This window comes from Saimiri boliviensis, chromosome X, assembly GCF_048565385.1.
Source record: "Saimiri boliviensis isolate mSaiBol1 chromosome X, mSaiBol1.pri, whole genome shotgun sequence".
Taxonomy (NCBI): Eukaryota; Metazoa; Chordata; class Mammalia; order Primates; family Cebidae; genus Saimiri; species Saimiri boliviensis.
The window spans coordinates 38,264,296-38,280,449 of record NC_133470.1 but is presented as its reverse complement, the minus strand read 5'-3'; the positions used below and the strand labels follow the sequence as shown (position 1 = coordinate 38,280,449).

The 16,154-nt window shown below is 38.6% G+C and overlaps 1 protein-coding gene across 13 annotated transcripts in view; it reads left to right on the top strand.

Moving 5' to 3' along the window:
• Positions 1 to 16,154, top strand: part of CASK (calcium/calmodulin dependent serine protein kinase) — a 410,801-nt gene that overhangs the window by 182,417 nt on the left and 212,230 nt on the right. For all 13 annotated transcript variants that reach the window (XM_074392261.1, XM_074392262.1, XM_074392260.1 and 10 more), the window contains exons 4-5: positions 2,314 to 2,391; positions 8,230 to 8,302. In XM_074392261.1, the coding sequence (XP_074248362.1) occupies positions 2,314 to 2,391; positions 8,230 to 8,302 (151 nt within the window). The remainder of the gene's footprint in view (positions 1 to 2,313; positions 2,392 to 8,229; positions 8,303 to 16,154) is intronic.

Sequence of the window (16,154 nt, the reverse complement as noted above, 5' to 3'; positions counted from 1 at the left end):
TTGTTAGTACTCTGGAGTCATCAGCCAGGACACTCATGCACACCGTTACGGCAGCATGGAGAGATGGCATAAAGAGCCTAAATTCTTATTGCTTCATTATGCAATCAGTTTAGCTCTCTCCTTTTCCTAACCCCTCTCTCATCTAAGTTGAATAGTGCTTACCCTCATATATCACAATTACAAAGGAAAACTCTAAGCAAAACTAATTCCTTCAATATGAGATGTTTTTTAGTCCTCATAGATCAACTAACCAGCTTAAAGTACAGCCAGTTTTAAAAATAGTGTTTCTTTTCTCCCCACAGTAAAAAGAAATGAAAAATATTCATTCTTTCTAGTAATCAAGGAAATACAAATTAAAGCAATCATGAATGACTTTTTTTCCTCTTATCTAATTGCCAAAGATGAAAAAAATAATCATTATCCTAGTGGAGCACGGAACACATTCACACTTGGTAGTGGGAGTATACATTGTTAAACTGTTTCTGGTATTGTGTGTTTATCAAAAGTGTTATTGTATATACCCCTTGTCCTAGCAACTCAGCTTGTAAGAATTTTACCATACAGATGATCAGAGTTGTTCACCAAGATGTATGATCACATTCATTCAGGCTTTACTTCTGATGGTGGAAAATGAGTGCTGCCATATTAGGGAGTAGACTAGGCCATTATAGTAATGTTTGTAGTAGACTAGGCCACTATAGACAATATTTTGGAGAAGAATCCTATTTGACATTGGAAAATGTTCCTTAGGTATGAAATGGAAACTTGGTAAAGTTTTTAGAGCTTGTATAAATATGAAAGTATTTTCATTCATTTATATAAAACCACACTGAGATCCAAATAATAGAATCAAGTGTTCATTAAGTTATCTACAGTGTGCTCAGTTCTTCTGTTGGGTATTGGGTAAGGGTATGTTGAAAGTATAAATATATTTATTATTGTTCTTTAGGACTTTACACTATCATGGAACTGTTGCAGGGTTTAAAGATGTGCATTTGTTCCTTGCACACCTAGTAGGTACAGCTGTAATCAATGGGAAGAGCACAGGACATAGCTAGACAGGGATTTGGATCCTGTCCCTATCACATATTTGTCCACTTGCTTAGACAAATTATTTGAAAATGATGGTGACCTCATGGGGTGGTTATAAGTATGAAGGGAGGCATAACAAGGACTGCTTCCCGTGATGCCTCATGAATAGGAAGAATGTTAGTTCCTTTACTTTCCCTTCCAGAAGTTTCTATTTCCTCAGTATAATACCTGCAGTAGGTATATTGAAAACTGAGCTAATGAATGAATGAATGAAACACTGGATTTGAAAATATGTTATAAGCCTTAAAGCATTATGAAAATGTTAGCTATTAATATCTGAATAGTTTCATTAATATGTATAATCTGGCAAAATTCATGTATACATATACAGGTATATGCAGTGGGGAGGGGGAGGTGTTTGTAAGTGCTAAATGTTATGGACTCTATAGGGTTGTTATGGAATTAAAAGCAAAGGAAGGCATTAATATGGCTGTTAATCATTGAGGGGGCTTCCAGGGAAAGTAGGATTAGAATGAAACCTTGAATTAACGTAGGTTTTGAAAATGAAAAGCAATATATACAAAAGTAAAAAGAAAATGGTATACTCAGGGAGTGCTATTAAGACCATTCTGCCTAGAGAGGAAGATTTTCTTGAAACATCAGTGGACAGCATAGGTAGAAGAGGCAAGGTGTGACCAAGACAACAAGAGGCCTTACTTACCTGGTGAGAAATAGAAAACCACTGTAAGTTCTATGAAAATATCATGACATTGTGTTACCAACACATCTACGTGTTACAATGTTTGTAGCAATTAACTTTGGGAATGGAAGTGTAAACAAAAATAGTTTTTTCCTTCCACAGTATATAGCCTGAATTTTCCATTTAGTGGTAATAACAATAGCAAGATTTTTTTTAATCCTTGTATTCTACGTAACTGAATATCTTTGGAATTTGACTTAAAAATATGCCCACAACTCTAGCATTGCTGTATTCTGATGCTTTTTTAATGAAAACCTAAGGAAAAGTTATAGTCAATTGTATATACTCCTGTTATTTGATATTACTGTTAGCCTGCTCTTGTGTTACTTTCCCTGCAGATTTTCAATGTTAAGATGACTATCATGCCCTTCATAATTTATGTCTATATTTCATTGAAAGAAAGATTTAACATAATCCTTAGCAGTAGATCAACTAATAACTTAATTACAATGTATTTACTTTCAGTGTTGTCTTCCTGGAATTTTCTCTTTTCTTATGTTCTTTTTTACATTTCTCTACAGTATGGATGGAGCAGATCTGTGTTTTGAAATCGTAAAGCGAGCTGACGCTGGTTTTGTGTACAGCGAAGCTGTAGCCAGGTATGTAGTGTATGTCTAATCCTGAGAGGTCAAGGTGAAAGTAAAAAAAGAAAATGGCAAAGATATCACGTGAAAAACTGATGAAGAGCATGCTGCTACTCTTTCCTACAAGGAACATCTCTGTTTTAGTATGTGTTAGTAGAACCAATAGTAACTGGAAATGCGAAATACTGAACAATGAGTTTTCCATTACCATGGATTTTTAACATGGGTTTACATTTTCAGTACTGCTATCTTTCCCATTTCTGATGATTTTTGTACAAGAAGGAGGGATCTGATAGCTCAGGAACCATGTAGAATTCTACTTGGGTTTTTTTTATTTTTGTTTTCACAAATCTGCCTCAGTTTTTCATTTTGCATTTTAGTGATACCGAATTATGTCACAGTTAATCTAAGGAAAAGTACAGAACAGTAAAAGGAAGAGAAATAAGAGCACCATTTTAAAGAATATATTTGCTTCAGGCCAGTGTGAGACCTATCAATCAAATGGCAACTGTTGTTCCAAGTGGAGAAGTTGTTGTAAAGACCTAATGACTCAAAATCAGTAAATATGAAAAATCACAGGAGCCATGCATGTGCTGGGCCACTTGCTTATAAATTTGGAGCAACACAGCTTCTGTTTTGCTTATATTCAATTATATCATAATTACTCACTCCTGTGGGTTGCCTTTTAAATACGTGGAATACAGCATCCCTCCTCAGTCACCAGCCATAATATGTTGAAGGGTTTAAACCCAAAAACATATTAGGATTTTTTTTTTTTTTTTGAGACAAGGTCTCACTCTGTTGCCCAGGCTGGAGTGCAGTGGTCTGATCTTAGCTCACTGCAACCTCCACCTCCCAGGTTCAAATGATTCTCCTGCTTCAGCCTCCCAACTGGGATTGCAGGCATGCACCACCACACCCAGCTAATTTTTGTAATTTTTGTATTTCTTTTAATAGAGATGGGGTTTCACCATGTTGGCCAGCTGGTCTCGAACTCCTGACCTCCAGTGATCTGCCTGCCTAACCTCCCAAAGTGCTCGCATTACAGGCATGAGCCACTGTTCCCAGCCTAGCATTTATGAAAACTTTCTGTCATTTGAAAAACAGTTACATTAAATGACTTACTCCCTCTTATAATTTCTCTTGTAATTATGGCATCTTAGACAGACATAGCTGGAAACAACTTGGAGACCACCCAGTAGAGCTTTGAGCTTAGCATGACTTGAATGTCTTCAAATTCATTGCCCTGACTCCTCCTGGCTGAAGAGCAAGGGACCTAGTCTCAGGGATGGAGCAACCATGGCTATAGCACTAAGTAAAGAATATGCTTAATGTGTGGTCGCTGTTTTTTTTGTACTGCTGGGGCTAGGATGAAGAAGCCAATGAAAGTTTATGTGTGTTCTTTAGGCTCCTGATGTATGCATGGTAGAATTGAGGCTAAATATCCTCTTTTCTTTTGTGCCATGTTCTCTAAAGCACATTCTAGGTTTTTTTTTAATCCCATCTTCTGTTGTTTTGAGTTTTTATTACAGTTTTAAATTTTTATTCTTCCTTGTCCTTCATAATTTTAAAGCATTCTTTTGTACCAAAAATAGTCAATGCTAGTGAGAGTCAATGGAAGAAGAGGATTTTTTTTTTTCAACCACAATAATACTAGGATACACGGCAGGTATGCTAACAGGATTGATGTGAAACCAGTACCACTTTTACTCTGATCCCCAGTCATCTTTATTGCTTTTTCTTAACTTCAAGCCCATCTCTGCCACTGGGCTACGTGTCAGGATAGGCAGGATGGTAGTGTGAAGAGATGATGTCATACAGTGAAATGATTTGTGGTCTCTCCTAATCTTGAGATTTATAGAAAAGATGTTTATACACATCAAAATGAAAGCCTATTGATTTTTAAATCCACCTGTATACGCTGTTAAAATGGTGAAAGGAACGTTCCAGAGTAGACCAGAGAAGAGGCGCAGCGGTAGGTGACATTGGCAAAGAGAGGTTTGAAGATAATTTATTAAAGACTTTTCACCTGAACAGTAAAAAAAAAAGTAGGAGGGGACTCAAAAAGTTTTATTATATGTGTTTCCTATTGCAAAGGATCAATGACCATGTAACAAGGGTGTGTAGATTCTTCCACTGGTTTAGTGTTTGACCAGATGACTTCTAATCTTCCTTCATCCTCTCTGATTCTGAAATTTATTATAAGGAAATTCAGCTTGTATCAGTAGTCTAGTGAGACCAGCTGCAAGAAGACTCAGAGACACCAAGTAATCAGATTGATAATGTTGTTTTTCTCCAACTGGCTGAGCTTCAAGAGGAGCAGCAAAGCATGGCATAAAATAAAACTGTGTTCAGTCCTTAGTGCAACACAATTAGTGATTACCTCCATCCTTTCAGAGTTGATGAGTTGTAGAGTGAGCTAACATAAAATATCAGATTATCAAATCAAACTCTCAGAGATCTTCTTAACTAGTACCAAGCTTTACTAAATAATTTCAAGGATCAGGCAATCAAAAGGCTCAAGTGAAGCAGAGAGAAGGCAAGGGCAGCTCCCCATGTCACTTCTTACTGCCTCAGAAATGCACTTCTGGCCCAGAATAGATGAGTTTTATACGTGAGGTTTGTGGGATTCCACACACAGAGGGGAGCATTGCAAATATCTTCATTTTGTACCCCAAAAATTAGGATAGCTTCATGACATTCTCCAGGAAGCCATCTGTGCCTCAAAGATCCCAGGTTCTACTTACCATAGGTAATCCTTAGCCAGAGATACCCTGTTAAGGGCATTTCAGAGATAAGGTCTCTTCTGCCTAGCAAATAGCATTAGGCTTTTCACCTGCATTGACAAGGAAAGCAGACTGAATCATCTCTCTTCTGCCACACCCCACCCTTGAAATGCCTCCTTCAAAGAAAGTAAATGCATTGCTTGACAGTTCTTTCCTGCCATGGAGTTATCATCTTCCTGATCCTTAGCAAAGATAAACAAATATATTGCTGAGTTCCTCTGAAAGCACAGGTTCCTATGATGCTTCATGAAGTGAAGCTTTTTGATTAAAAGTTTAGTCAGCAACTCTCTAGAACATGTCGGCAGATTTTAGTTCTTGTTTTATTCTGCTTGCACAGTTTGACATGCGTTTTCTCCTAGGATCATGACTGGGAGGGTGGAGAAAGATAGTTCATGTCTGTTAAATAACTTGGAGAGCAAAACAGTTCAGTCTCCACACACACCCCAAAGATTCTGCTGTGTACATACATTTGGGTCAAATAATTGAGTGTTCTCATATGCAAATGAAAAAAATCCTCATTCACTGAGTTGTGTTTTGTGTGATAGAACTTTGAAATAGGAATTTTATTTAGGTTAAAGATAGTTTAGATGGCTGTCTCAGTGCTTTGTATCCAAAATAGTTCATTCTGTAGGTACAAGCTATGTCCACTTTAACTAATTTAAATTTACCCGTTATTTTCATGTTGACATCTAGATGGACAAATAAGCTGTTCCTAAATCTTTGACTGAACTTAACAATAATAATATTGTAATAATAATAAATTAACCTTTGTAACATGGTTTAGAGTTTACAAAGCACTTTGACAGGTGTAGTCTCTTAGCCATTTCAAGGGGTTACAGATCTCCAAAACCTGATTTGAACCAGTAATGGGCCACAACGCCAAGTTAACAACCCCTCATTTAAACAAAGCTGCTGGGCGCAGTGGCTCACACCTGTAATCCCAGCACTTTGAGAGGCCGAGGCGGGCGGATCACGAGGTCAGGAGTTCAAGACCAGCCTGACCAACATGGTAAAAGCCCGTCTCTACTAAAAATACAAAAATTAGCCAGGCATGGTGGTACCCGCCTGTAATCCCAGCTACTCAGAAGACTGAGGCAGTAGAATCACTTGAAACCAGGAGGCGGAGATTGCAGTGAGCAGAGATCATGCCACTGAACTCCAGCCTGGGTGACAGAGTGAGATTCCATCTCAAAATAAATAAATAAATGAACAAGCAAAACTTATGGTTGGGCACGGTGGCTCATGTCTGTAATCCCAACACTTTGGGAGGCTGAGGCGGCCGGATCACTTGAGGTCAGGAGTTCAAGACCAGCCTTGCCCACATGGTGAAACCCTGTCTCTACTAAAAATACAAAAACTAGCTGGGCATGGTGGCTCATGCCTATAATCCCAGCTAGTTGGGAGGCTGAAACAGGAGAATCACTTGAACCCAGGAGGCAGAGGTCGCAGTGAGCCAAGATTGCACTCCTGCACTCCAGCTGAGGACAAGACCGGAACTCCGTGTCAAAAAATAAAAATAAAAAATAAACAAAACTTAATTACAGGCTGCAATGGCCCAAGCAAAGAGTATATTTGCAACCCCTTATATTTGCATTTGCAACATAAGAGAAATTAAACCTCAGAACTAATGATTTCATGAGCCTAGCTCTTGCCTGAAGCGCAGTTGTAAAGAGCCTGTGATTAGTACAGGAACAAGGCTTGGGTTTGTTTTTGTTTTTTTTTTCCTCCTGCCTGTCATTTTTAAAATGGAACCCTTCCAGTCAGTTGTAATACGTGAAATAATGCATATGCTAACTGGAGGAATATTCCTGTGAGCTTTATTAGATGGTATCATGCCAAAGAGGGAACTTGATAGAAATATCTTTTAATTGTAAAGCCAGAATAGGGAACTTTTTTTTTTGTCCCGAGTCATATACACATGTTCAAGATCATTTGTATCAGAAATATAAGATCTGGAAACAAAACAAAATTCTATAAATATTATACAATGAATAATGTTAAGTCTGTTGCATTTCTGTCATGCTGGTTGGGAAGGAAGGGGGAAATGAGAAAAGAAGGGGGATAATAGGAAGAAAGGAGAACAACAAATATGGAAGAAATAAAATAAAGAAATGAAACATACTCAGAGAAAGAGAAACAGCGATTATAGAAGAACTTCAGAAACAGGAGAAGGAGGTTCTAAGTCTTACAGAATCAACTACTCTTGTCACGTGTAGTTGCTAGTTGACCTCATTACCATTTTTTAATGCCTGTTCATTCTTTAAAATGCTGATTTCTTCTTTGGTCTTCACCTGTGCTCCCTGAAGGAGCCTCAGCTGGCCAAGTAAGGAGTCAGACTTCCTAGGACATGGGCCTAGAACTAACTCCACTTTGTTCAAGGGAGCTCCAACGAAAACTTGATTATGTTACAGAAAGAAATTGTCCAATAAAGGAGGTTCTTCCCTCTTTTGTCCTCAGAGCTAAATGGAAGTAAGATGGAGAGCATCTTATTATTTGTTGGCAGATCAAAGGCTACACGGCTTGAGTCTGAATCCTTGGGGCAGGGCTGAGCAATTTCCTTAATAGCAGTCCAGTTTAACTAAGTAGAATTACCTGAGGATTGGAGGGGGGGAAAATGTCATGTTTTAAGCTTGAATTTTTAGTTTGCAAAGCAATTTCACTTATAAATTGTGTGTAATTCTTTTGACTTAGATAGCTTAGAAAATATAGAGCATACTGTTTCTTCATGAAGCCCATAAACTTTTCAGTCTGCCAACATTTTCATTATGAAGCCTCACTTTTTTATTTTTTTATTTTTTTATTTTAAAGATGGGGTTTCATCATGATGGCCAGGCTGGTCTTGAACTCCTGACCTCAGGTGATCCACCCACCTCAGCCTCCCAAAGTGCTAGGATTACAGGTGTGAGCCACCACACCTGGCAAAGCCTCACTTTACACCAATCTTGTCTGCTCAAATGAAAAGTGTCCATGGACAGCTGAAAGTGGAAGTTATGAACTGGGAGCACTGTATATTAGGTTTTAAAATAAAAATCGTTTACAGTTTTTAGATTTCTTTTGTTTTTTACAGCCATTACATGAGACAGATACTGGAAGCTCTACGCTACTGTCATGACAATAACATAATTCACAGGGATGTGAAGGTAAGTCATTTTTTATCACTAACTTTAATGTTTGTGAAGGAAAACTGATATCACAATGATAATCAAGAATTCTTCTTTTCTCTTGTCATAAAGAACATCTCAATTTACTTATAAGTAAAAATGTATATAATTGCTTTGTATTTGGGAAGTCACTGTACTGATTCTTACTAGGAACACTATAATTTCAATTTATTTTTACTAAAGTGTTCATACAGTCTAAAATTGTATTATTTCTTTTTTGCCATTGTGTGTCTGAGAGAAATGGAAAATTCAATAAATAGGAAAAACCAAACAATATCTATACTGAGTTAATTGGGGGGAAAATTAGAATTTGGTTTAAATAGTAAAAGTTAATCATACACATATTTTCATAATATTGCAATGCAGAATAGTCGGCATCATTTTTTTGCAGATACTTTTTAAATATAGTATGAAATCATAATTATACACATAATATGATTTGTATGCTTGGAATACCCATATTATCATTGTTCAGTCTTTCTGCCTATTTGATCCCATTATCGAGTTAATGAGGACTCTCAGTTCCTGGCTCTTTAACAGTGTCAAGCCAAACATAGAAGGAGGCAAGAAAGGAGATCAGTGGGCTTTCCTCCTGATCCCTGGCTTCTCCCAAGGCCCAGAATCACTAGGGAGCCCCTGAGGTCCCTTTGGCCCTGGGCTACACTTTTAAGCTCTGGTATTTTGTCACTGGCCTTTCTCTAACCTCCAACGTGCACAGACGTAGTGTTCCTTCCCTCAAGATACATTATTAAAGGCCTGGCTTCTTCAATGTATTTAATATTTCAAATGGTTAAGAAAATTAAGTAGAGTTTAATTAAAGTTTCTATAATGTTTGGGAAACTGTCACAGAAATCCTTGTAGTTAAAAGCTGAGCGAAAGCATGAGCAATTCCAAAACCATCTAGTAGAATGTTTTAATACCAAATGAAAATCACTGGAGAATTGTACAAAATACACATTAGTGTAAATTCGTTGTAAAATATCTCACTCATCCTTTTCAGATATGTTAAGAAAATGATATTGTTGGCTGGGCGTGGTGGCTTACGCCTGTAATCCAAGCACTTTGGAGGCCAAGGCAGGCGGATCACCTGAGGTCGGGAGTTCAAGACCAGCCTGACCAACATGGTGAAACCTCGTCTTAAAAAAAACAAAAGAAAGAAAGAAAGAAAATGATATTGTTATTATCAAAACTCAACATCAAACATTTCAATGGGTTCCCCTTTATAAAAAAGTATTCTTCAGTTATCCAAAGAGAAATTAAAGTGTGGAAGGGGAAACTGTCAACTATAGTAGCTTGCTGTGCAATTATTTTGCATTAATGTGAGAAAGTTCATAGAGAGTAAAATATCTCTTTGTATATATTCTAAAATATATACAAGAATAACAATAATTTAAAAACCTAAAATGTGTTTATGTAATAGCATTGTTAAGAACTATTTTGCACAAGAGGCAATTTTATTTTGAATGAATTGTCCACAAAAGATAATTATATCAACATTATATAATAATGATTGACAACATACTCTACTGTAATACTTTCTTTTTTTTTTTTTTTTTGAGGCAGAGTCTTGCTGTGTCACCCAGGCTGGAGTGCAATGGTGCGATCTTGGTTCACTGCAACCTCCGCCTCTTGGGTTCAAGTGATTCTCCTGCTTCAGCCTCCAGAGTAGCCGGGATTACAGGCGTGCACCACCACAGCCAGCTAATTTTTGTATTTTTAGTATAAACAAGGTTTTGCCATGTTGGCCAGGCTGGTCTTGAACTCCTGACCTCAGGTGATCTGCCCACCTCAGCCTCCCAAAGTGCTGAAATTACAGACATGAGCCACCACACCTGGCCTAATTCTTTCAATAATGCAATCAGCTTTTGATTAGCAATGGTATTTGATTAATGACAACCTAAAACTAAATAATATCCAAAAGTAGATAATTTGACCTCACCTTTTAATTTACCTTCTGATTTATTTATTTAACAAATATTTGAGTGCTTACTTTGTATAGATTATTTGCTTGGAGCCCTAAAAGTGTTATGGTCTCAGTAGGGAAATAAGGCTCGGTATCTCTTATCTACTGCAGCAGATCAACACATGCCAGAACATAGTGACTTCAATCAATAACTGCCACTTACTTGCTCACAATTCTGCAGTTTAGGCATAGCTTGATAGGGACTGCTCAATTCTGTTTCACAGGATGTTGGTGAGGTAGCGTGGCTAGTTTCCACATAGGCTTCACTCACTTTTCTGGCATCTTAACTGAGCTGACTAGAACGCCTGGGAGCTGGATGGGTGCTCTTTGCGGTCTCATTCAAAACTTTTCTCTTTCCTCATGGCCCCGTCTCTAGCAAGACAGTGTCTTAGGGCTCCAAAAGAGCAAATATGGAAGGTGCTAGGCCTCCTGAAGCAAATTGACTCTGTGTCACATCTTATGCATTTCATTAGTTGAAACATACCTCACAAAAAGGTCACAAGACTAGTCTTAGTTCAAGGGAAGGAAATAGATTCATATTTTGATTGGCAGAGTGCCAGATATATACAAGGACGGGACAACTTGTTAGTGGCTACCTTTAGACAGACAGATAATTATTGTACAAGGTAGAAGGTGATGAATATCATTAAAAGACAAGGTCAGAGAAATTTCCTGGGGGAGGTCATGTTGGAGCTTTGTCTTGAATCATGCAGTAGTTATATGGAGGTAAAAGACAATTCAGGCAGAACGAACAGTTTGTGCAGAGGCCCAAAAGTAGTCTTACGTTGGAGTATATTAGATTAGATTATTATTTCTGAAGTACGTGCTAAATAATTTAGAGGAAGCACCTAGAAACATGCCAAGGAATGAGAAAGAAGTGATTCTCAAATTGCAAATTAGTAAGAAGAAACCACCCCAAAAAATGCCATTGTTCAGTTGGGAGGCACACTCAACACAGCACACATTAATGTCGATGTTCTTTTTTTTTTTCTTCTTCTTCTTTTTGAGACAGGGTCTCAGTCTGTCGCCCAGGCTGGAGTACAGTGGCATGATCTTGGCCCACTGCAAGCTTCACCTCCTGGGCTCAAGCAATTTTCGTGCCTCAGCCTCCAGAATTGCTGGGACTACAAGCATGTACCATCACACCCAGCTAAATTGTTCTTGTATTTTTTTGTAGAGATGAGGTTTCACCCTGTTGCCCAGGCTGATCTCCAACTCCTGGACTTAAGCAGTCTTTCTGCCTTGGCCTCCCAAAGTGCTGGAATTATAGGCATGAGCCACCACGCCCAGTGTTGATATTCTTTATATTTCAGAAGCTGAAATCTATACATTTTTACATGGATAATTAGAATACTCACATTTGGTTAATTGAGAATTTTTAATTTTGGTGTATTTTTCTTAAAACATTCATCCAGAAGATATTTACTGAGTGTCTACTGTGTGGCAGGCACTGTCCTAGGAACTGGAGCTACCTCAGTGAAAAAAAAAAAAAAAAAAAAAAAACAGACAAAATTCACTGCCCTCATGGAGCTGACATTCTAGTTCAGGGAGACAATACTCAGTAAACAGAAATGAACTACATAGTAGGCTAGAAGGCGAAAAGTATCACAGAGAAAACTAGAATGGTCAGAAGGTTAGGGAGGTGTCCAGAGAAGGGCTTACTTTTGTAAACCCGGTGGTCAAGCAGGCCACATTGAGATGATGATATCTGAGCAAGGACTTGGAAAAGAGGAAGTGGGCTAATCTGATAGCTGAGGGAAGAGCATTCTGGGTAAAAGGAACAGCCAGTGCAAAGACAGAAAGACAGGATCACAAGTAGCCAGCTTGAGAAAACAGCAAGGAGGCCAGTGTGGCTGAGGCAAAATGTGCAAAGGGGAGAGTAAATAGGAGACAGGAAATGATCCTGCCTGGCTCAGGCCAGAGTAGTAGCAGTAGAGGTAGTAAAAAAAATAAACAATTAGTTAGATTCCTGTTATATTTTGAAGACTATGTCAATAGGATTTCCTAATGTAACTTTGGTAACCTAGGTAAAACTTAATTTTTATTCAAGACCTTCTTATAGGGCTATTCCAACATAGTGGTCGTTTTTAAACTTTAAGAACAATAAATTAATAATGTAAATTTTCACTTGGTTTGATATGTTAGTATTTTTGCCAATAAAGCAATTTATGAGCTTTTCTTTGCATTCAGGTATATATTCTGTGATTTATCTGTTATGTGGATTTGGTTTGTATGTAGATTTGTTTCTGCAGTTAAAGTTTTTGTCTAAATTTTCTTTCCTTATATTTAGTAAAGAAAATAGAAGAGCATTGCAATATTTTATTTCTCTAAGAAAAATTTTATTTAATCGTCTGTTTCATCTAGTCAAGAATATTCTCAGGCCAGGCGCAGTGGCTCACACCTGTAATCCCAGCACTTTGGGAGGCTGAGACGGGCTGATCACAGGGTCAGGAGTTCGAGATCAGCCTGGCCAATATGGTGAAACCCCATCTCTACTAAAAGTACAAAAATTAGCTGGGCATGGTGGCGTGCGCCTATGGTCCCAGCTACTCAGGAGGCTGAGGCAGAAGAATCGCTTGAACCTAGGAGGCAGATGTTGCAATGAGCCAAGATCACACCACTGTACTCCAGCCTGGGCGACAGAGCAAGACTTTGTCTCAAAAAAAAAAAAAAAAAAGAATGTTTCATTCTCTCTGTCTCTCTCTCTCTCTCTCTCTCTCTTTCTCTCTCTTTTCTTAGCATATGATCCAAAAGCATTACATTTCCCAAGGATCCTATTATTATATTTATTAATACTTTTTTCTTTACTTGGTAGACATTTCCTTTTGTAATTATTGTAACTGAGTCTTGAGAGGATTCCTGGTTAGATTCGAGTATATGGTGCCGTGTGACCTATTTTTGGGAACTGCTTGCTCTGTAGAAGCAGTTTCACATGAAATTGCATAAAAAGCAATCGTATAATCCTTTGAAATTAGAGAAATGTGTGAACATAGTACAGGGTCTTCCCCACAGCCAAACTTGGTAACATTTCGGGCTATATTCCTTGCTGTGGGAGGCTGTCCTCGGAATTGTAGGATGCACCTAAGCATCCTTCACCCACTAGATGCCAATAGCATCTCCCCCCAGTTGTGACAACCGAAAATGTCTCCAAACATTGCTAGATGTCCCCTGGGGCACAAAAATTGTCCCTGGTTAAGGCGCACTGTCACAATAGACTGTTATAATTCTCAAGATTTGACTCCCTGCAGGTATTAATTAAGGCATGCATACAAATTTCTATTTTTTTCCGTCATCTTCCCTTTAATTCTTTTTCTTGTGAAAGAATGTGAAAACTGACCGGCCCAGCGCGGTGGCTCAAGCCTGTAATCCCAGCACTTTGGGAGTCCGAGATGGGTGGATCACGAGGTCAAGAGATCGAGACCATCCTGGTCAACATGGTGAAACCCCGTCTCTACTAAAAATACAAAAAATTAGCTGGGCATGGTGGCGCGTGCCTGTAATCCCAGCTACTCAGGAGGCTGAGGCAGGAGAATTGCCTGAACACAGGAGGCGGAGGTTGCAGTGAGCCGAGATCGCGCCATTGCACTCCAGCCTGGGTAACAAGACCGAAACTCCATCTCAAAAAAAAAAAAAAAAAAAAAAATGTGAAAACTTTCATTATGTTTCCAGTATTTTTTTTTCTTCCTCTCACCCCTAAATTAAAAGTACTTTAGAAAAAATAGCACAGTTATCAAGGTAAATGCAACTCCTGGCTCCTTGCCTTCTTTCATGGGCTCTACTAAGCACTGAGAATTTATGGAATTTTCTCCTCTCTCCTAACTCCTGCAGGCAGCCTTAAATCATAAAGGTGTGGGGAGACTCAGTTTTGGACCTTTCTGTCACTCTGACCTACTCATGTATAATTCGAAGAACTGAAGTTGAAGTGAAACAGTTTCTCTGAGAATGCAAATTGCTATACACAATCACTTTCTATTCTGAACAGTTCCTGTGCCCAGAAGGTCTGGCTGCTGTTTTTAGTTCTCAGAACTATGCAAACCCCAGTCACACAGACACTCAGCCAGAAGACAGAGTGTTTCTGAGTGTGCTTCCTTTAAATGGTTTTCTTTGCTAGCCAGTGTGAACACGGCTGGCTGTTTTGTGACTCACTTCTGGTCTCAGTTCTCCTTTTACCTGTTTAGGGCCAGACTTTATGATAAATTTGTGTTCATCACAGAACACTGCTTAGCATGGCATTAATGGATTTCTTAAAATATTCTGTCGACTCTTGTTCTCCATTACTGATGTTTCTTTTAGATCTGCTACCACAACTGCCCAAAGTTTATCATGTTGTATAAAGAAATTTAAATTCTCATTAAAACAAAAATATATTTATTCTTTATTATTATATTAACACTAGTTAATCTTCTGCATTTCTTTTGTAAGATTTTTCAATATAATGTGCACATTCAGATTGAATGTGGCATTTTAATAATTGTACTTAGGAAGATCTCATGGATTACATGATCATTATAAATTTATTTTTTGTTTCTAACTACCATACTTCTCTGTGCCCAGCCTACTCCTCCAAAAAAAAGAAATTAACTTTGCCGGGCACGGTGGCTCAAGCCTGTAATCCCAGCACTTTGGGAGGCCGAGGCGGGTGGATCACAAGGTCGAGAGATCGAGACCAACCTGGTCAACATGGTGAAACCCCGTCTCTACTAAAAATACAAAAAATTAGCTGGGCATGGTGGCACGTGCCTATAATACCAGCTACTCAGGAGGCTGAGGCAGGAGAATTGCCTGAACCCAGGAGGCAGAGGTTGCGGTGAGCCGAGATCGCGCCATTGCACTCCAGCCTGGGTAACAAGAGCGAAACTCCGTCTCAAAAAAAAAAAAAAAAAAAGAAATTAACTTCTTGGTTTTAAGTTTCCCAGCCTTAGCAACATAGTAAAACCCTATCTTTTTTTTTTTTTTTTTTTTTTTTTTTGAGATGGAGTCTCGCTCTGTTGCCCAGGCTGGAGTCCAGTGGCATGGTCTTAGCTCATTGCAACCTCCACCTCCCAGGTTCAGGTGATGCTCCTGCCTCAGCCTCCCGAGTAGCTGGGATTACAGGTGCCTGCCACCATGCCTGGCTAATTTTTTGTATTTTTTTTTTAGTAGAGATGGGGTTTTACCATGTTGGCCAGGCTGATCTCAAACTCCTGACCTCGTGATCCCTGTTAAGTTGTTTATCCTAAATTTTGTTTGTCTAGTCTTAATGGTTTGTGTTCCTGATTATAGTTTGAAAGCTGCCTTAATGAGAGTGTGTATATGCCTGTTTTCTAAAGTATAAGATACAATCTTTTTAGCCTTTGAGTCAAAATTTGAGATTTCTGAAACCCCAAATTTGTGTTTGACTTTAACTCACACAGACACAGTGAAAACACTGTTCTTTTTGAAATCCAGACTTTAAAATAGGGTAAGTTTTGAAGGTGATTTTAAGGCCAAGCACAGTGGCTTGCACCTATAATCTCAGCACTTTGGGAGGCTGAAGCAGGAGGATCACTTGAGCCCAGGAGTTCAAGACCAGCCTGGGCAACATAGCAAGAGCACATCTGTACAAAAAAAAATACAAAAATTAGCCAGGCATGGTGGCATATACCTGTAATCCTAGCTACTCAGGAGGCTGAGGTGGTGAGATCACCTGAGCCCAAGAGTTTGAGCCTGCAATGAGCTATGATCACCACTACTCCAGCCTGGGCAGCAGAGACAGACTCTGTCTCCAAAAACAAAAGTGGTATTTTAAATAAAATATTTACTATGCTATTAAATAGCCAGTTCTTCAATTACACAAAAAAATCAGCACGATTTAAAATCAACTGTTTAGGAAAGCATCTATGGTGTAAA